The 16,588-nt window shown below is 34.0% G+C and overlaps 3 protein-coding genes across 6 annotated transcripts; all 3 read left to right on the top strand.

Moving 5' to 3' along the window:
• Positions 1–3,367: 3,367 nt before the first annotated feature.
• LOC7474598 (serine/threonine-protein kinase Nek2) lies at positions 3,368–10,528 on the top strand. Of its 4 annotated transcripts, XM_024583050.2 has the most exons (16): positions 3,368–3,826; positions 4,686–4,797; positions 4,945–5,011; positions 5,476–5,541; positions 6,275–6,321; positions 6,428–6,473; positions 6,679–6,759; positions 6,850–6,892; positions 6,977–7,026; positions 7,126–7,207; positions 7,310–7,359; positions 7,926–7,999; positions 8,111–8,162; positions 9,026–9,201; positions 9,313–9,469; positions 9,587–10,528. In XM_024583050.2, the coding sequence occupies exons 2-16, from the start codon at positions 4,712–4,714 to the stop codon at positions 10,259–10,261; spliced, it is 1,752 nt and encodes a 583-aa protein (XP_024438818.1). In that variant the 5' UTR covers positions 3,368–3,826; positions 4,686–4,711; the 3' UTR covers positions 10,262–10,528. The 4 variants fall into 4 exon arrangements, with proteins under 4 accessions (XP_024438818.1, XP_006375829.1, XP_002319634.2 ...); XM_006375767.3 differs by having other exon boundaries at positions 3,369–3,826; positions 4,664–4,797; positions 9,026–9,469; XM_002319598.4 differs by having other exon boundaries at positions 3,370–3,826; positions 9,026–9,469.
• Positions 10,529–11,777: 1,249 nt separating this feature from the next.
• Positions 11,778–12,873, top strand: LOC7487661 (protein IQ-DOMAIN 19). Its single transcript, XM_024583072.1, has 2 exons — positions 11,778–12,480; positions 12,564–12,873. Exons 1-2 carry the CDS (start codon positions 12,124–12,126, stop codon positions 12,852–12,854), a joined length of 648 nt encoding a protein of 215 aa, XP_024438840.1. The 5' UTR covers positions 11,778–12,123; the 3' UTR covers positions 12,855–12,873.
• A 141-nt stretch (positions 12,874–13,014) lies between these two features.
• On the top strand, positions 13,015–13,875 carry LOC112323769 (protein IQ-DOMAIN 19-like). The gene is made up of 2 exons (XM_024583073.2): positions 13,015–13,560; positions 13,650–13,875. The coding sequence occupies exons 1-2, from the start codon at positions 13,027–13,029 to the stop codon at positions 13,668–13,670; spliced, it is 555 nt and encodes a 184-aa protein (XP_024438841.1). The 5' UTR covers positions 13,015–13,026; the 3' UTR covers positions 13,671–13,875.
• Positions 13,876–16,588: the final 2,713 nt, after the last annotated feature.

Here is a 16,588-nt window from a genome sequence, read left to right as displayed (position 1 = left end):
TAAATTCCCTTTAAATTATAAAAAAATAAATTTTTTTATTAAAGCATGAGGTTGGTAAATGCAATTAGATTTTTAAGCTCAGTTTAATAATGTATATTTCGACTACATGAAAAGTATCATAAGTGAAATGCGGTTTAAACCACTTAGTGTGTGTTTTATGCTTTAGAACATAATATTTTTTAAAAGTATTTATCAATTAAAAATATATTAAAATGATTTTTTTATATATATACTTTTTAATTATTGATATCAATACATCAAAATTAAAAAGAAATATTTTAAAAATATCAATTTAATATATTTTTAAAATAGAAAATAATTTTAAAAGCAGATGTAAAATACCTGTCCATAATTTTTCACAACTCAATCATGTTTGTTGAAATCATCAAGTATTTGATCTTTTTGGAAATCTTTCTGTAACTCACTGGGCCGAATGCTGAACCGACACTTAATGAAACATGCACCTAGTTTGATGGGGAAGAGTCAAAGGTGGTGTATATGAAGGTGGGGTGGAAGCCAGCAGCATTTGCTTCCGGGGACCATGGTATTGCATGTGATCCAGAGTTAAAAAGGTGGGCACTTTGGTTAGATTTCGGTGCAACCATCCACTTGAAGAAGAAGAAGAAGAGTAAAGAAGGCCTCTTCTTTCACGTCGGCATTGAACTGGGGAGGGACTACATGCATCTGCTATTTCCTATTTTCTATTCTATTAACAGATTAATAGAATTTTATTCTTATTATTAATTAAGTTATGCCTCTCATTTTGTTTTATTTTATATAAAAGACAAACTTTTCTATATACAGGCAATCTCATTTTCTGCAGATTATTACAAGAATGTGCGTGTCTACTTGTTCATGTTTCCTCTGCAATTTTCATTTTCTACAGATTTTTTAATCAGGTTTCATTTATTCTTTTGAGATTGTTGATATTTGGCCAAGTAGATTTATAAAAATATTCTTTCCAAGAATCTCATCTAAGATTGAATCAATATTTTTTTTTTGTTTTTACCTTCTTTCTTTTAAAATAGTAACTAAATAGAGGGTAATAACTCAGTTTTCTCGGGTTCATCTAAGTATTGAGTCTAGATATACAGGGATCTAATGAGTTACCAAACTCATAATATCTAGGCTCAGCATCGAGCCTTGACATTTAGAGATTTAGCGAGCTGTCAGACTTACCATCTTCGTGTTCTGCTAAGCACCGAGCCCAGATATATATAAATTTATCAAGCTGTTAGACCCATCATCTCCGAACCCATGCTTTTTTTCATTCTAAAGAATCTTAAACTTTATGATTAGACCATGAGTTAAAGATATTTTACTTCCTTACAAGTCAAATACATTTTATCCTCACAAGTCAAAGTTATTTTACTTACATTTTAACGTTATTTTTTTAAGAGAAGATAAGGTTTGTGAGTTATTAAAAAACTAAGATATTTCTCCACTTCTTATTGTATTTAAAATTATTCTCTAAAATATTATTATAAATTTTTTGAATCAATATTTATTTAAGTATCTGTCTTTAAATTCATAGAAAATGGTTTTTATAGATACGAGGTATTATCTACTAACCATCTTAATTAAAAATTAGCCTTCCAGCTCATTAGATTCATTCTAACCTCAACAAAATCAAATACACAAACCGTAAAAAGCAGGTGAATTATTAAAAAAAATTAAAATAATAAAACTGCATCAAGTTATTCTCAAACAGCTTATTCTCCAAGAAGTTTGTGACTTTGAGAATCTTTTTTCCCTCGTTGAAGAAAGGAAACTATCAATTTCCACCGTAATTAATACCTTCATCCATCACAAATGTTTTTAAACCGGTATATCCTTATAGATCAATAGTTTATCTGGCCAAAATAAGTTTATTTTTTTTTAAGTTTTTTTTTTATTTTAAAATTATATTATTTTAGATTATCTCGAGTTAATATAATTAATATGTGATTTGAATATTGAACCAGATAAAAATAGAATCTATTTGATAATATAACTAGATGTGATTTAAACGGTATATTTCAATTATAATCTTAAAAATGTTTAATTAATTAAAAAATTATAATTTTGTAGGATGAAGCTAAAAACTCTATATTGAAAATTAATTAATATAACATTATAATTTATAGATTGTGTTTAGTAATATAATGGAAAATATTTTCTAATTGAAAATGATATTTTTAATATTAATACATCAAAATTATTAAAAAAACATACAAACAATTTCAATTTGATACTTTTTAAAATTAAAAATAATTTAAAAACCATTTTAGAAACTAGTATAATATTAAACAAACAAATATTATTTTTTTAAAATTTATTTTTCAAATCACAATCTAGTATAATAATATCCTACTACAATTCAAATAGTATTTTTTAAAAAATTGAATTTTCTAAGCTTTACATGATATATTTTAAAATAAAAATAATTTTAAAAATAACTTTTATCTTATCGTCTTACCAACCAGATTCCTGACGTACAGTATTCTTGACCATGACAGGCGGTGCAGTCTTACTGAACCAGGGGGCAGATGGTGGAATTTAAAAAAAGAAGAAGGGTATTTTGGTCATGTAAGAAGAATAAAAAGCGCCGGATAATTAGCCTCGTGATTGCAGATAGGGCTGTGGGATCCACTCCTGTTTCCTCCTGTTGGTCTTCTTCCCTTCACGAATCAATCTCAAGAAGTTACCACCAAAATCTAAACTAAGCACGACGCCACACTGTATTGTAATTATATAAAAAAATGAAAATCTTGTAATTATGAAAAGAGCCCAAGAAAGCTGACAAATTAACTGACAGTCCCTCACCTTAAGTCTCATTTCTTTTCAGTCTTTTTGACTCATTATGTTTTAGCCCATGACCCCTTCTCCCTCCTTCCTTCACTCCTTTTCATGACACTAACTCCTCTAGAAAGCAAGAAAATAACCCATCAATCTTGACTTGTCATTCCTCACCCTCTAATTCTATAATTATGATTAATTAGAATCTCTTAATTAATATTCCTAACTCTATCTAATACATAGCTGATAATCTAGTATATTGCCTAGTTTTCTATTTTTGTTTGCTCTAAAATTATGATTTGGACACAAGGAGAGAATCCAATTCCAACATTTGTAAATTGACATGGAATATTTGTCAAATATGAATCAATAATAATTTGATTTGATTAACATGTTTATGATAGGGTCCCATGCTAAGCTCCCTCTGAAAAACTTCCATTAGTGCTTCAAGCTAAAGCATTTAGCGTTAACTTTCTTCGAGTTTCATGTGATTTGTGACTCTACTTTGTCTCTTCCTCACCTACAAAAAGATGCATCAACTCTCTGAGCCTATGCTTTGTTTCTTTCTTTAGGGCTAGGCTTTCGTTGCCTAGACTCTCTGCTTTTGTTGCTTTCTGCGAGAAAAAAAAATAGTAATATAATACAACAATTTGCACTCCAAATCTCCTTCCTAATGTCTTTCTCCATTTTAATGTCAAATAGTCTATGAATCCATGGGACTTGTGGTCCAATAACATTTTTCTTGCTTTCTTTATTTTCTCTTTTCTTTTATATATATATATATATACACACACCAAAATTTGTCATTCTCTCTCACTCCAAAAAACACAGGCACACACATCAATGTCTCAAGAAGCACTGTTGCTGCTAATGCTGCAACTTCCTCTTCAACTCCAGCTTCTCCTTCTTCTTGTACTTCTGTCATCTGAACCCCCTAGTTTCTTTCTTTCCATGAAAATGTCTAACCCCACATTCTTGTTTCCCTCTCTTTCGCTCACATTGTGATCTCTCTTTCTCTTTTGATCTACTACCTGTTTACATCACTCAGGTACCTCCCTTCCCTTTCTTTTCTTATCTTTTTCTTTGTGGAATCTGTAGATTTGATTCACTTTCTTTTTGTCAATGTAAAAACTGCTTCTGTTTTTAGTCTACTTTGCATTTCCTGGAGCTGCATTTGTCTTCCCAAGGTCCCTTGGGATCTTAGTTGTTTAACTTGATAAGTTTTGAAGTTCTTGATTTGTAATGTAGGGAGATAAGTTGATGAATTTGTGGTCTTTGTATGTGGTACTTTAGGTAGATATTTTTTTTGTACAGTCTCCCCCCCCCCCCCTCCCTCTCCCTGTCTGCTTTTTTTTTTTTTTGGTAATGAGAGTGTTTGGTTACTCAGAAAATGAGGTAAAAGGAAATATGGTCTTTAGGATGCTTAACTATGCAACAATTAGGGGCTGGTAAGAAATTGATAGTTTCATGAATAGTTGAGCTTTATACAATGAAAATAGTTTACTTGATCTGTTCATAGAAAAATTAAGCATTTTGCCACTAAAAACAAAACCCACAAATATTCATTTCATTTCCCTTGATTTCCTCTTCTTTTTTTGGCTAATAAACATACAATTAAATTTTTTCCCCCATTTGTGAGATTATTGGATGATTTTATTATTCATGTTTACCTAAAATGCTCTCATAATTCTTGTATTTCTTAGCTTTCAAGGGCCTTCCCAGTTATTTTATTTTATTTTATTTTTGGTCAATTTCGCGCAGTTCCTTTCTTTGTTAGTAAAGAAGTTTTTGGTAGCTTATAGTATATGCATTTATGGAGTAACTTTACAGACAGTGTAGCTTTTTCTTGTTATTACCTTATTGCATTCTCTTTATGGCGTTGAAGATTTCTTTTTGTCTACATCCAGAGAAGCAAGTCATTTCAATCTCTCAGATGGAGCAGTATGAAATATTAGAGCAAATAGGGAAGGGTTCTTTTGGTTCAGCTCTTCTTGTGAGGCATAAACATGAAAAAAAGAAGTGAGAATGAAACTTACACTCTGCTCTTCCTGCATTTCTTCACTTGCTGTAAAATCCCACCATTACAATGATAAATTGTGAGCAATATCATATACTCAGGTGATTGGTTTCATTTCAACTCTGATTCTATTGTTATGTCAATTTAAGGTATGTGTTGAAAAAGATCAGGCTTGCCAGGCAGACTGACAGGTCACGTCGATCTGCACATCAAGAGGTCAATGTTTTTTTTCTATTTTTTTTAAGACTTTGGCAGAATGACTCATCTTCATCATCTAACACCAAATCTGACATTGCCTCTGTTTATGTTTGTAATCCTCCTATGTTTCTGTTTAACTGATGTTCTGTTATGCTTTGACATGGTTCGTGCAATTAAAACTTGCTAATAAAGTTGTTTGAGAGAAAAAAAAAAGGAGAAAAACAAATGTTTCTACTGTCTTTGTTGCATATGTAAAGATACTTATATCATACTGTTAATCAAGGCCCTGAATTAACTAGCTTTACATGCTAATACCCTTCAAAATTAGGATGCTTGAACCTGTACATCAGAAATGCTGACAGAACAATTTTGTAATATAGCCGAGAGTAATCAACTATGCATGCAGAGCTGGTTGAGCTAACTTTCACCGTTGATAGATTATACTGGATCTGCAGGTCTAACCCCTTTTCTGTTTTATACAGAAAGAGCTCATTTCTAGGATCCGAAGTCCATTTATCGTAGAGTACAAAGATTCCTGGGTAGAAAAGGTATGCTGTTCCTGTTGTTATTACTTATTTATGAGTAAATGTCTTTGCCTCTTCTTCATTTTGTCTTGATCTCTAATGGTTTTACATGGTTGGATGTTCATTTTTTGATTTAGAGAATCTTGGTGTTTAATATTCCATATTTTCTGTAAGGTTTTAAAATCCTCTTCCTAACTCAACTCCAATAGATTGCTGCTTTTGCAATCAGATATCGTAGACCGATGTCCTATTAGTCTTTACTAAATCGTTCAGGGACGTGCCTTAAACTTGTTGCATGCTAACTATTTTTTCCCATCATCTAGTAGCTATCCTTAACGTTAATGTTAAACACATGAAATTTAACTTCATGGTTGCGTTATATCATTAATGAATGCCATTGACAGACATTACCTGAAACTTGGCGTTATTTCTTACTCCTTTTTTAGTCAACTCTCCATATAAATTTACATTTTATATTTCTGAACTCCAATATGCTTTATTTAATCTAGCAAAAGCTTCATTTTTTCAACGACATGCAAAAGGTGTACTACTTTTGCATAATATTGTTTTTTTCTACTCAGCATTCAAAGCTTTTTCCTTGTTATTTGGGATAAGGTGATGTTTAGTTGAGTTGAGATAGGGTTTCTGAATCATTCTGTTAGGTTGGGAAAAAATATTTTAGTTATCTAGGGATTGAGATTTTTTTATTTTTTTTATAAATAGGCTAATATTGGTTCTTTTTATGCTTTGGAGTCAGGGTTGCTATGTGTGCATTATTATAGGTTATTGTGAAGGAGGAGACATGTAAGTTTTCACTCTTGCTGGTACTGGCGTTAACATGCTTTTACTTGAAGCCTAGAATAACCTTGGCCATGCTTGGCATTCTTTCTTCTTTTCCTTATTATTACAGGGCAGAAGCTATAAAGAAAGCTAATGGCATGCTGTTCTCTGAAGAGGTTTTGTTTTGTTTTTTTGTTTTTATCTTTTCTATCTTTCTTTGTTTCTTTTCTTTTGTTTTTGCTTGGGGGAGGCCCTTCTCTTTTTCAGAAATGTAGTTTTCATTTACAACCTTAACATATAATTTTTTTATGAATTCAAATTTTCAATTTGGAGGATCTTTTTGCAACTGAATAACTGATTCTTAGTTATTGAATGTTTCAGAAGCTCTGTAAGTGGCTCGTTCAGCTTCTCATGGCACTTGACTACTTGCATATGAACCACATTCTTCACCGTGATGTCAAGGTTAGTGGCATGTATTTTGTGTACTCAGATTCAAAACAGTTCCAATAATTGAAACTGCATTTTACTGACAAGGCCTCATGATTTGTTCAGTGCTCCAATATCTTCTTGACAAAACAGCAAGACATTCGTCTTGGTAAGTGATCTGATTGATACCTTCTGATTTTAATGAAAGGGAGTGTACTTTTTTCTGAATAATCGACAACCCATCCTGGTACAGGTGATTTTGGACTTGCCAAAATATTAACTTCAGATGACCTTGCTTCCTCTGTAAGTAATGCAGCCCTTAAGCTGTGCTAATCTTCCAATTTTATCTCAGTTTCCTTGAATGTGATTTATCACTGGTGGGACTTGCTCATATGTGTTCAGGTCGTGGGAACGCCCAGCTATATGTGTCCTGAGCTTCTTGCTGACATACCTTATGGTTCTAAGTCAGATATTTGGTCTTTAGGTAAGTTGCTCAGTGTACTGATGTGTATGCAGAAGTTACACGTTCTTGATTGCTCTTTCAGTTACTCACAACTACCTGTGCTTCTCAAAATTTGTCTCCCAGGTTGCTGTATATATGAAATGACCTCTCTTAGGCCTGCATTTAAAGCATTTGTAAGTTTTTTTTATCCTGTTCCTATACTTGGCAGAATTTCAAAGATGAACAAGTCATGCTTACATGCATTTACATTGCACTAGGACTCCAAGTGATACCTAGCATCATCAATTTGTTATTTTCCTGCCCAAAATCATGTATATGTTCTTATATTACAGTCCCAAGGTTTGCTGCATATATTATGTTTTCTGTCAAAGTTGAAAAACAATCATTTTGGATTATTTTATACTCTGGTTTGAGTTTCACCAAGACTTTTTGGTAGAGGATTTACCTCCCTGCCCCCTCCCCCCTTCCCTGGTCTTCCCACCAAAAAGAAAAAAAAAAGATGAGAAAGAAAGAAAGAACTATGCACCATTATAGTGGCCGGCTAAACATGACAATTATGTCATTTGGAGACCATATAAGTCCCACGTTCACTAGCCATTTTGGTCTGCAGTTTGATCAGTATGATCAACATTAGAAGGCTCCCATCCCATCCATTTCTGTTTGAGCTTTCTCCTGCATTTCCTGCTCTAATTTTTTGTTCATTTCTCTGTATGGATTTTATTTTCCATCTTTTGAGCAGGATATGCAAGCACTGATTAACAAAATAAATAAGTCAATTGTGGCTCCACTTCCAACTAAATATTCTGGTGCCTTGTAAGTCTTCATCATTTGTTTTTCCCAATGTTGTTGCTGTTTGTATTTAAGATGCTGGATTTTATTGCTGTTCCTATAATCATCTAATCATGTTCCTGTTGATGTTTTTAGCCGAGGACTTGTTAAAAGCATGCTGCGAAAGAATCCAGAGCTCAGACCCGGTGTACGTGTGATCTCTTTTAATCTGCATCTTACATTATATGTGAATCTAGTACACTGCATGACTATAGGCCAACATAAAGATGATTCATAAAATTCACTTCATTTTTTTTCTTTCTTTGAATTTACTTTGCATGTAGAAACAATCTCCAAGAGTTGGAAACTGTTTCAAGGTCTGCTGTGAAGTGAGATTTGTTGTGCCATTTTGTTTGCTTCCAATAACAAGATTCATCCTAAACTACTAAAGGCAAATGTTGCCAGAGAACTGAAAATAAATTACTGTGAAAATTTTTAAAATTCACCGAAGTGTTATCTCCAGGCAAGTGGAAAAATAATTAGTTTCTCCTAAACCCTTATCTACAACACCACAAAGGCACCATGCAAGCTGCAGTATGCTTTGTTGATTGGATGGTTGCTATGCCACAATGCCCACCACATTTACCATAAGTTTGCAGCAACATTTCACCCTCACCTAAGCTGCATAAGGGCAGCTGTAATCGTTGATCCCCTCGTGCATTACATGTACTTGCTTGGTTACTCAACAAACGCTAACATAGAGGGGGATGTTTCTTTCTTTCTTTCTAACAAGGAAAATAATATTACTGGGACTTTATGAATATGTTTTACCCTTGCATTGTGCAGTAAATCAGAGTGAATAAGTTTTCTTGATTGCTACTCTCAAATACTTTTCAGAAAGCATGTAGAAATGGAGCCAGCAAAAGGTTTGCCAGTTTGTACATGACAGCCATGCATTTTGTGTTACAGTTGCCTATAGGTCAACCATTGCAATAGAAGGAAATTTGAGCATTTGCATTTATGTGGCATATTAATGTGTTCTGTTCTCAGTCAAAATATTCACTGTTACAGGCTGCAGAGCTGCTCAGGCATCCGCAGCTTCAGCCTTACGTCCTTAAGATTCATCTTAAGATGAGTAGCCCTAGACAGAATACATTACCTTTCCAATGGCCTGAACCCCATTACATGAAGAAAACAAGATTTTTAGTGCCAGAAGATAATCCTCGCAAAGTTCACAGGGACAAGAGGTATTCACTTGGTAATGATAGGGCATTAAATCCAAGTATTTCTGTAGCAGAGCAAGATTCTGTGTGTTCTACTGAAGGGATACATGATACACCGATTTATTTGAATCGAAGGTTATCAGATTCATCCATCGAGTGCAGCCAAGGAACAGTCATTTGCAGATCAATTGCTTCAAAACCTTCAAACAGTGCCAAGACTCCAAAACTCACACCGACCAAGGCCTCTGTCACTATTAAGAGACGGACAGAGTCTGCAAGAAAATGTGAATCTGTAAGCACGTGAATCTCTCTCTCTCACATGCACGCACATACACAAATGCAGAAATTATGAACAACTTCTGATAGTTTTACAATTTGGATCTCACACGTCCTTTTATTAACTTTTCAGCTTCCTGTCACTCGAAAAACACCGACTAAAAAATCCAACCCATCAGCTCGCAGAGCATCTTTTCCATTGCCATCAAAAGGCAGGATACAAAATTCCCCTAGTGGGACTAATATTAGCATCCTTAGCCAGATAAAATCTCCTGATGTTTCTGTCAATGCTCCTCGAATTGATAGGATGGCTGAATTCCCGCTGGCTTCATATGATGAACCATTCCTCCCTATCCGGAAAACGTCATCAACCTCAGCACGAGGGTCATCCAACTCCTTGCGTCATGGTGACTGCTCAATCACAAAGGATAAATGCACAGTTCAGCTCAGCGACAGAACCTCTGCAAGGCCCAATCTCACTGAGGCCTGGCAAGGAATTGAACTTGGCATGTTTCAGGTAGATGAAGAGAACGGAAGCAATTCCTCCAATCAAAATGCCACTGCTGGGGCATCAAGCCGCACCTCATCAGACACGAGGCAGCGCAGGTTTGACACCTCATCACTCCAGCAGCGCGCAGAAGCTCTGGAAGGTTTGTTAGAATTCAGTGCAAGATTACTGCAAGCGGCAAGGTACGATGAGCTTGGGGTGCTACTGAAGCCATTTGGACCTGGAAAGGTTTCCCCCAGGGAAACTGCCATATGGCTGACAAAGAGCTTCAAGGAAAATACTGCCAAACCAGAAGATTGACAGCGACCGGTTCCGTGTGTACTATATTTTGTAACTGCAACTATTTTTAGAGTCTAGTCTATTGGCTTTTTGCCAACGATTTATGGGGGAGACGATAGATATTTAGGCAGACAACTTTATAGGTTATAAAATTTTTAAGCCAGTTGAGATGCCCCATTACTATATGTTATTTATGCAAATGAACAGATGTAACAAGGCCGTGTCCCTGTATTCAGTATGCTATACTTCCATGGCTGAACTGTGGTAAACTAGATGTGTTTAACTTAATCACTTCATACTTGCGCTCTTTTAAATTTCCAATTGATCGGATGGGCCGTTAACCTGGTCTTGTCAAAAGCTAAAAAGAAAAACCGACTAGAAAATATAAATCCTATGCCATGCCAAGGGGTGATTATTTATTATTTTCGGTCCGGTTTTTATCTATAAAAACAAATAAATTGAAATTTTATAAAATATAAAAAATAAAACTGAAACAGAATCGAAATCGGTTCCAACTGACCGGTTTTGGTTTAGTTATTTTATTTAAAAAACTAAAACCAAACCAAATCGACCTGTTTCGGTTTAGTTTCGGTTCAGTTAAGTTATTTTATATTAAAAACCAAAAACTATATTGTTTTTTGGGTTTTTTTAGACTTTCTAATAGATTTTAGTTTCGTTTCGGTTGAGGTTTTTTTTATTTCAGATTTATGAAACCGAACTGAACTGAATATTTTTTAAAATATTTTAATCAATTTAATTAATTTTTTTTTATAATTTGGTTTTTATAATTTTTTTTCTTGATTTTTTCAGTTTAATTAATTTATCAATTTTTTTTTGCTCATTCCTAACTAAACCATGTTTTTAGTATTAACAAATATAAACCCAAACAGTCACAAAAGGATGTTGGTTTATTATCGTTGTCTATATTTTCAACTTTCTTTGTCGAGACTAAAAGGACTATTCTTGTTCTATTTGTCTTGCGGTTAGAGATGCTTTTACTCTAACTTTAATTCCGATGACAATTCCATCTCGAATTGTAATAAAAATTTGGGTTTAAAAATTTTTATTTTTATTTTTTTTAAGTTAACACCGTTAAAAACTACCATAATATCAAATATGTTTAGTATTATAATATTAATTATTTTTTAAAATATTTTTAACTTGAAAATATAATGAAATAATATTATTATTTTTATAAATTTATTTTTAACATTAACACATCAAAATCATTAGAAAAATATATAAAATGATTTGAAAGGAAAAAAATAAATTTTAAATATTTTTAAAATGTATTAATAAACGAGTTCTAAGTAGTAATTAGTCCTAACCTCACCACCTTAACCATTCCCATTTTGCGTCGAGCTAAACTCTATACCAGAGAAGTAAGAACAGCACCAAAGACTCGGTCAACTAAGGTATTTTACATCCACAACACTATGTAGTAGACTTGCGTAAATTTAGAAACAAAACCAAAAAAAATAAATAAATAAGCTTGTTTGTAGAGGAAAAACTTGCCCTAGAAAAGACAGAAGTTTGAACAGGTGCGAAGGCCTCATCAAAGGAGAAGAATCTTTACCATCAACCTTTAGGAGCGTGGCAAATGGCTTGATCACAAAACCTTCTGCAGGCCTCAATTAGCCTATCGACTATGACACAAGTCGGCTTGACCGGGGTTAGGAAGAAGAAGATGTATACTTCTATACAACATGCATGCATGAGTCAGCAAAGATCATCTTCCTTATGATTGGGTATAAATAAGATGGCCTCCGTCTTCGTGCTCAAGTAATTGGAAATACAGACAGGTTCAGTAGTTGCTCATCATTTTCTCCTTTCAGTGTTAAATATGGTTTGAAGTAGGATCTTCGATGGGGTGATGCAGAACAATGGGAAAGGCAAGCAGGTGGATGATAAACTTCTTGCTAGGAAAAAAGGAGGAGAAAACAAAGAAGAACGACATCTCCTTCCATGCAGAGAAGGAGACAACACCAACTGCAACTCCAGCTTATAAGAGGAGATGGAGCTTTGGCAAATCTGCAAAGAAAGAGAGAGTTTACAGGGGTCGTAGATCTCTTGACTCGATCATCACCACCCCATATTTAGCACATAGATCATCATTTGCTTTGCCAACCGCTGAAGCTATTAAAAAAGTTGTCGCACAAACACATGCGGCAGATAGAATAAGAAAGGCAGTGGAAGATGCAGCTGCCACCAGGATTCAAGCTGTCTTTCGTTCTTATCTGGTATTCATACAAACTTCCTTTCTACTTGATTTTTAACCTTTCTTCATGGATGAGATATGTGTATCAATTGCTTCATTTTACAGGCCAGGAAAGCTTTGTGTGCGTTGAGGGGATTAGTCAAGTTACAAGCATTAGTAAGGGGTCACCAGGTGAGGAAACAAACAACTGCAACTCTTCGACGAATGCATACACTCATGACAATACAAGCAAGAGCTTGTTGTCATAGAGTTCAGATGGCCGGAGAATCACAACAACTTGCCATGAAAAGAAAATCATCAAGACACAGAGTAAGTAGTCCCACTTTTGTCTGCAGTACCTTCCAAATCACAGTATCTTCTAGGATGAACTATAGGATGCAGCTAATTTGGAAATGAGATAATGTCCATCACCCCAAAATCTGTCAACATAGCATAATATATATGATAACTTTGCTGTACCATCAGGGTTAACGAAAAACATGCAATCTAATCCTTCAAAATCTGATTTGTGATGCTAACTTGTGTTCATACATAGGAGGCAGTTGATGTTAAGAACAGAAGTGGCTACATGAATCATTCATTAATAGACAGAGTAGAGAGAGAGATTCCCAGATTCTACTCTGGGGAACTAAAAATCTCTAGGCAAGAACATCAATACAAGGAGTTTTCCTTCACAGCACAAAACAGTCCCACAACTGGTTCGCCCCCTTCCAAAACAACCTGGGGAAGAGCTTCCTTCACTTACGGACGGCCAGACTATGTCGACACTCTTTCTAATCAATTTTCATCCCTACCAAGCTACATGGCCGACACAGAATCTTCCAAGGCTAAAGTCAGGTCACAAAGCGAACCGAAACAGAGACCTAAAGAAAGCACCAGAGCTAAAAACAAGCAAACTACTTGGATGGATGGACTGAATGGCCTCCAAGATGCTCAGTCACAATGCGCATCTTCACACTCAAAACGCATGGTTCATGTAAACCAAGATCCATGGTTTATAAAACTCTATAGACCAACAAAGTCAAAGGACAGTTATTATGATGCCAACATCACATCTAGCACTCAAGATTCCAACTACAGCAAAGTTCTTGTCACATATGAGGTGAGTTAGCAGTCAAATTTCATTTCAATATTCACTTCTCTTCCTAATTTTTTTGGGTTCTCTTAAGTCCTTTATTCTTCTGATTGCAGCCCCATCTGAATATCTACTAAAAGTTCACCCGATGGCCCATGATACCAGCTAAAGAATTTTTGGAATCATGAGACAAGCTAGTTGCTATCATGCTATCATAGCAAAAGCGTCAATTGTTGTAAATCTGTGCATTCAATATCTACAGGAGCTTTTTGGCTCAGCCATGAAAACTTGACAGAGAATTATTTAATTGACTTAGTTTTTTCTTACAAGGAAAAACAATACATATATATATAATTTCAACAGAGAAATACAACCTTTTTCCAGAGGACAATAAACATTCCTAGCATTGAGTTTGGTCGTTTCACTGTCTGCTAACTAACCCGTGTGAGCATTGAATCCATAGACAAAATCTTTAAGTACTTCACGGTGACTTTACAATAGGCATAACAACAAGATAGGTGGTTGTTTGGTCATTAAATCATTGTTGTTCCAAGAATAATTTGAAATCCCATCCGAAACTTGTTTGCTCTCATAAATTGGTAAATTCTGCTCCGTAGAAAGCACAATCTGTCCTCAACACTACATATCTTTTGAGTAGTGACGTACTCACTGGTTCAATGTTTTGTGGTACGCAAAATGCAAATATAACGAATAATTAGTTAGATGACATGGAAATACCTGCGAGTAGAAAAACAGAAGGAAAGTTTGACAGCTAGAAACATAATAAAATTGGTTAGATAAAACATATATATCCAACTATTTTTGTTTTGTCAAAAGAAGACTTTCGAAGGAATACATACTGATGTTGACGTTTTCAGCAGCTCTCTTATGGCCATTGTTGCATGACATTAAGCTGGGAGTGTGAGGATTAACTTGGGAACCATCTGGGTTTCCCGTGAATTAGAATCAGAGACTTGTTCTGACCCTACTTCTCTCTCACCCTCCACCTCATTAGTGCCTGTTGATAGACCTGTACCATTTTGAGAGTTCACTGGTTGTTTTATGCAATCAGATGAATTTTCATCCTCGTCTCCCTTGAGTTGTTCATCTTGTTTGATTATGTTCATTGATCTAGCCTCGGAAATTTTATCCAGATCTGTGTCTGCCAATGGTTTATTACTGTCATTATATGTAAGGAATTCCCTGAAAGGAAAAGAACTGCAGTCGATGAATGATTAGCAATGGAATGCCCTTTTTTTATTAATTGTAAAAAAGGGCATTCCATTCAAAGTACAGTAGCTTCTGAAAAACACGCCTATAACTTCCATACTGGTTATGGAAAATTCCCAGCAAAGAACACCAACACACATAACTCCAATCCGAATAAAGTAAGCATGCATGTAGAGAGAGAGAGAGAGGATTACGTAACGTACTAGACACATTGGACGCTTTCAGTCAAATTGATACCATCCTGATCAAAACAAATAAGACATCTATTAAAAGCAACAGCGCCCTCGAACTTGGAGCAACAAACAGTGATGTATTCAGGAGTCTGCTTGTAATGAGAGGTCTTGCGGTGTGCTGCCTATTTGCTGAACTGAAGGCAGCATGTGGTCTTTCTGTATACTAGAGGTAATGTGTTTTGAGGCGACACTGCATCAAATATTGAAATAATTTCCATGTAATGGTTGCACTTATATATGTCGTTAAAAAGATCCATGAGTTTATCGGATGTGATGATGGAGGCACCCATGAGTGATGTGCCCAAGATGCTTCAGAAAGTACTTCCATAAGAATAAAAAATATGCTGTTTCTGCTAATTATTCCCAGAGAGCAGTCCATTTACAAGAAAACTAGATTAAACTTGATACTTTTCCAGCGCATCAAATCAAATTTTGTTTTTTGGATTCAAAAGAAATACGGATAATCAGTGACAATTTGGTTTTGATTTAAAAAATATTAATAACCAAATGACCAAAAACAAACCTGTGATAAAAAAAATGATTTTATTCGAAGTTTCATTAACAATTTATTATTTTCAAACATGATAATTTTAAAAATAAAATATTAAAATTCAACTAAAAATTTATAATGATATTAAAAAATTAAATCAAAACAAATTAAAGAGTAAATGAATTTATAATATTTTTTTAAATAAAAAAAAACCTAAGTCATGGGCCTACTCAAGGAAAAGACCAGGCCCAAACATCTATTTTTTTTCTATTTTATTAAAGTGGTGAATAATAATTTCTTATTGTTTTTTTTTAAAAAACAAATAAGTTACTTGTTTCAGTAAATGATATGTTATTTACTTACCTAGTTTTTAGCAGTTAGAGGACATAAAACCATCATCACCATACTTTCATCTTTAAATAAAATATTTTCACACAAAACTTAACCATTTTAATTCCGGGAATTGCATATATTTTTTTTTATACTCAAACTTTTAGTTTGATAATTTTACTATAATTTCATGTCTTATTCCATGCAATTAGGCTAGAAAAGCATGTATTGTCACAAAAAAAAATAACATAAAAAATCAAAAATAAAAAAAAATGATTTTTTAAGCTAAAATAAACTTCATCTCATAATTAATATCATATTCACTATTATATTTCTCCCTGTTTTTTATTTTGGTTCTCTATTGTTAAATTTTTCCAATCCTTAACAAAATCTAACAAACTGATTATCAATTTGAGCTTAAGGGACTGAATTGAAAAAAAAAATTGAGTCGAAAAAAAAAAGTTATAGTGATTGTCTAGGAGTTTTAGTATATGTTATAGTGAGGAAATTATGTTCTAATACTGGTTGAATAATCACTTGCATCATTCTCATAATCCTAGGTATAGCTTTCAGGGCCTGTAAGTAGTCCCCAGGACATTCTTTAAACACTGAAGCTTCATGATATTAAAAGGAAGTACAATTAATGTTCATCAATGGCATGTGAGAAAAGTAATTAAAGTAATCATGCTTAATTTTATTGCATCCAGTATAAATCTTATGACTGATACGAGGACTGCATAGCTAGAAAATAGATGATACAAACAAAGAAGGG

The sequence above is a fragment of the Populus trichocarpa genome, chromosome 13, assembly GCF_000002775.5.
Source record: "Populus trichocarpa isolate Nisqually-1 chromosome 13, P.trichocarpa_v4.1, whole genome shotgun sequence".
Taxonomy (NCBI): domain Eukaryota; kingdom Viridiplantae; phylum Streptophyta; class Magnoliopsida; order Malpighiales; family Salicaceae; genus Populus; species Populus trichocarpa.
The sequence above is the reverse complement of the archived record's forward strand: the minus strand, read 5'-3'. Positions and strand labels throughout refer to the sequence as shown.

Excerpts from the sequence above, each read along its gene's own strand:
- LOC7474598 (XM_006375767.3), top strand. The coding sequence starts at position 4,712 with ATGGAGCAGTATGAAATATTAGAGCAAATAGGGAAGGGTTCTTTTGGT. Across the intron at positions 7,360-7,925 it reads GGCCTGCATTTAAAGCATTT|GATATGCAAGCACTGATTAA; the intron begins GTAAGTTTTTTT and ends TCTTTTGAGCAG. Across the intron at positions 8,000-8,110 it reads ACTAAATATTCTGGTGCCTT|CCGAGGACTTGTTAAAAGCA; the intron begins GTAAGTCTTCAT and ends TGATGTTTTTAG.
- LOC7487661 (XM_024583072.1), top strand. The coding sequence starts at position 12,124 with ATGGGAAAGGCAAGCAGGTGGATGATAAACTTCTTGCTAGGAAAAAAG. Across the intron at positions 12,481-12,563 it reads CTGTCTTTCGTTCTTATCTG|GCCAGGAAAGCTTTGTGTGC; the intron begins GTATTCATACAA and ends TTCATTTTACAG.
- LOC112323769 (XM_024583073.2), top strand. The coding sequence starts at position 13,027 with ATGAATCATTCATTAATAGACAGAGTAGAGAGAGAGATTCCCAGATTC. Across the intron at positions 13,561-13,649 it reads AAGTTCTTGTCACATATGAG|CCCCATCTGAATATCTACTA; the intron begins GTGAGTTAGCAG and ends TTCTGATTGCAG.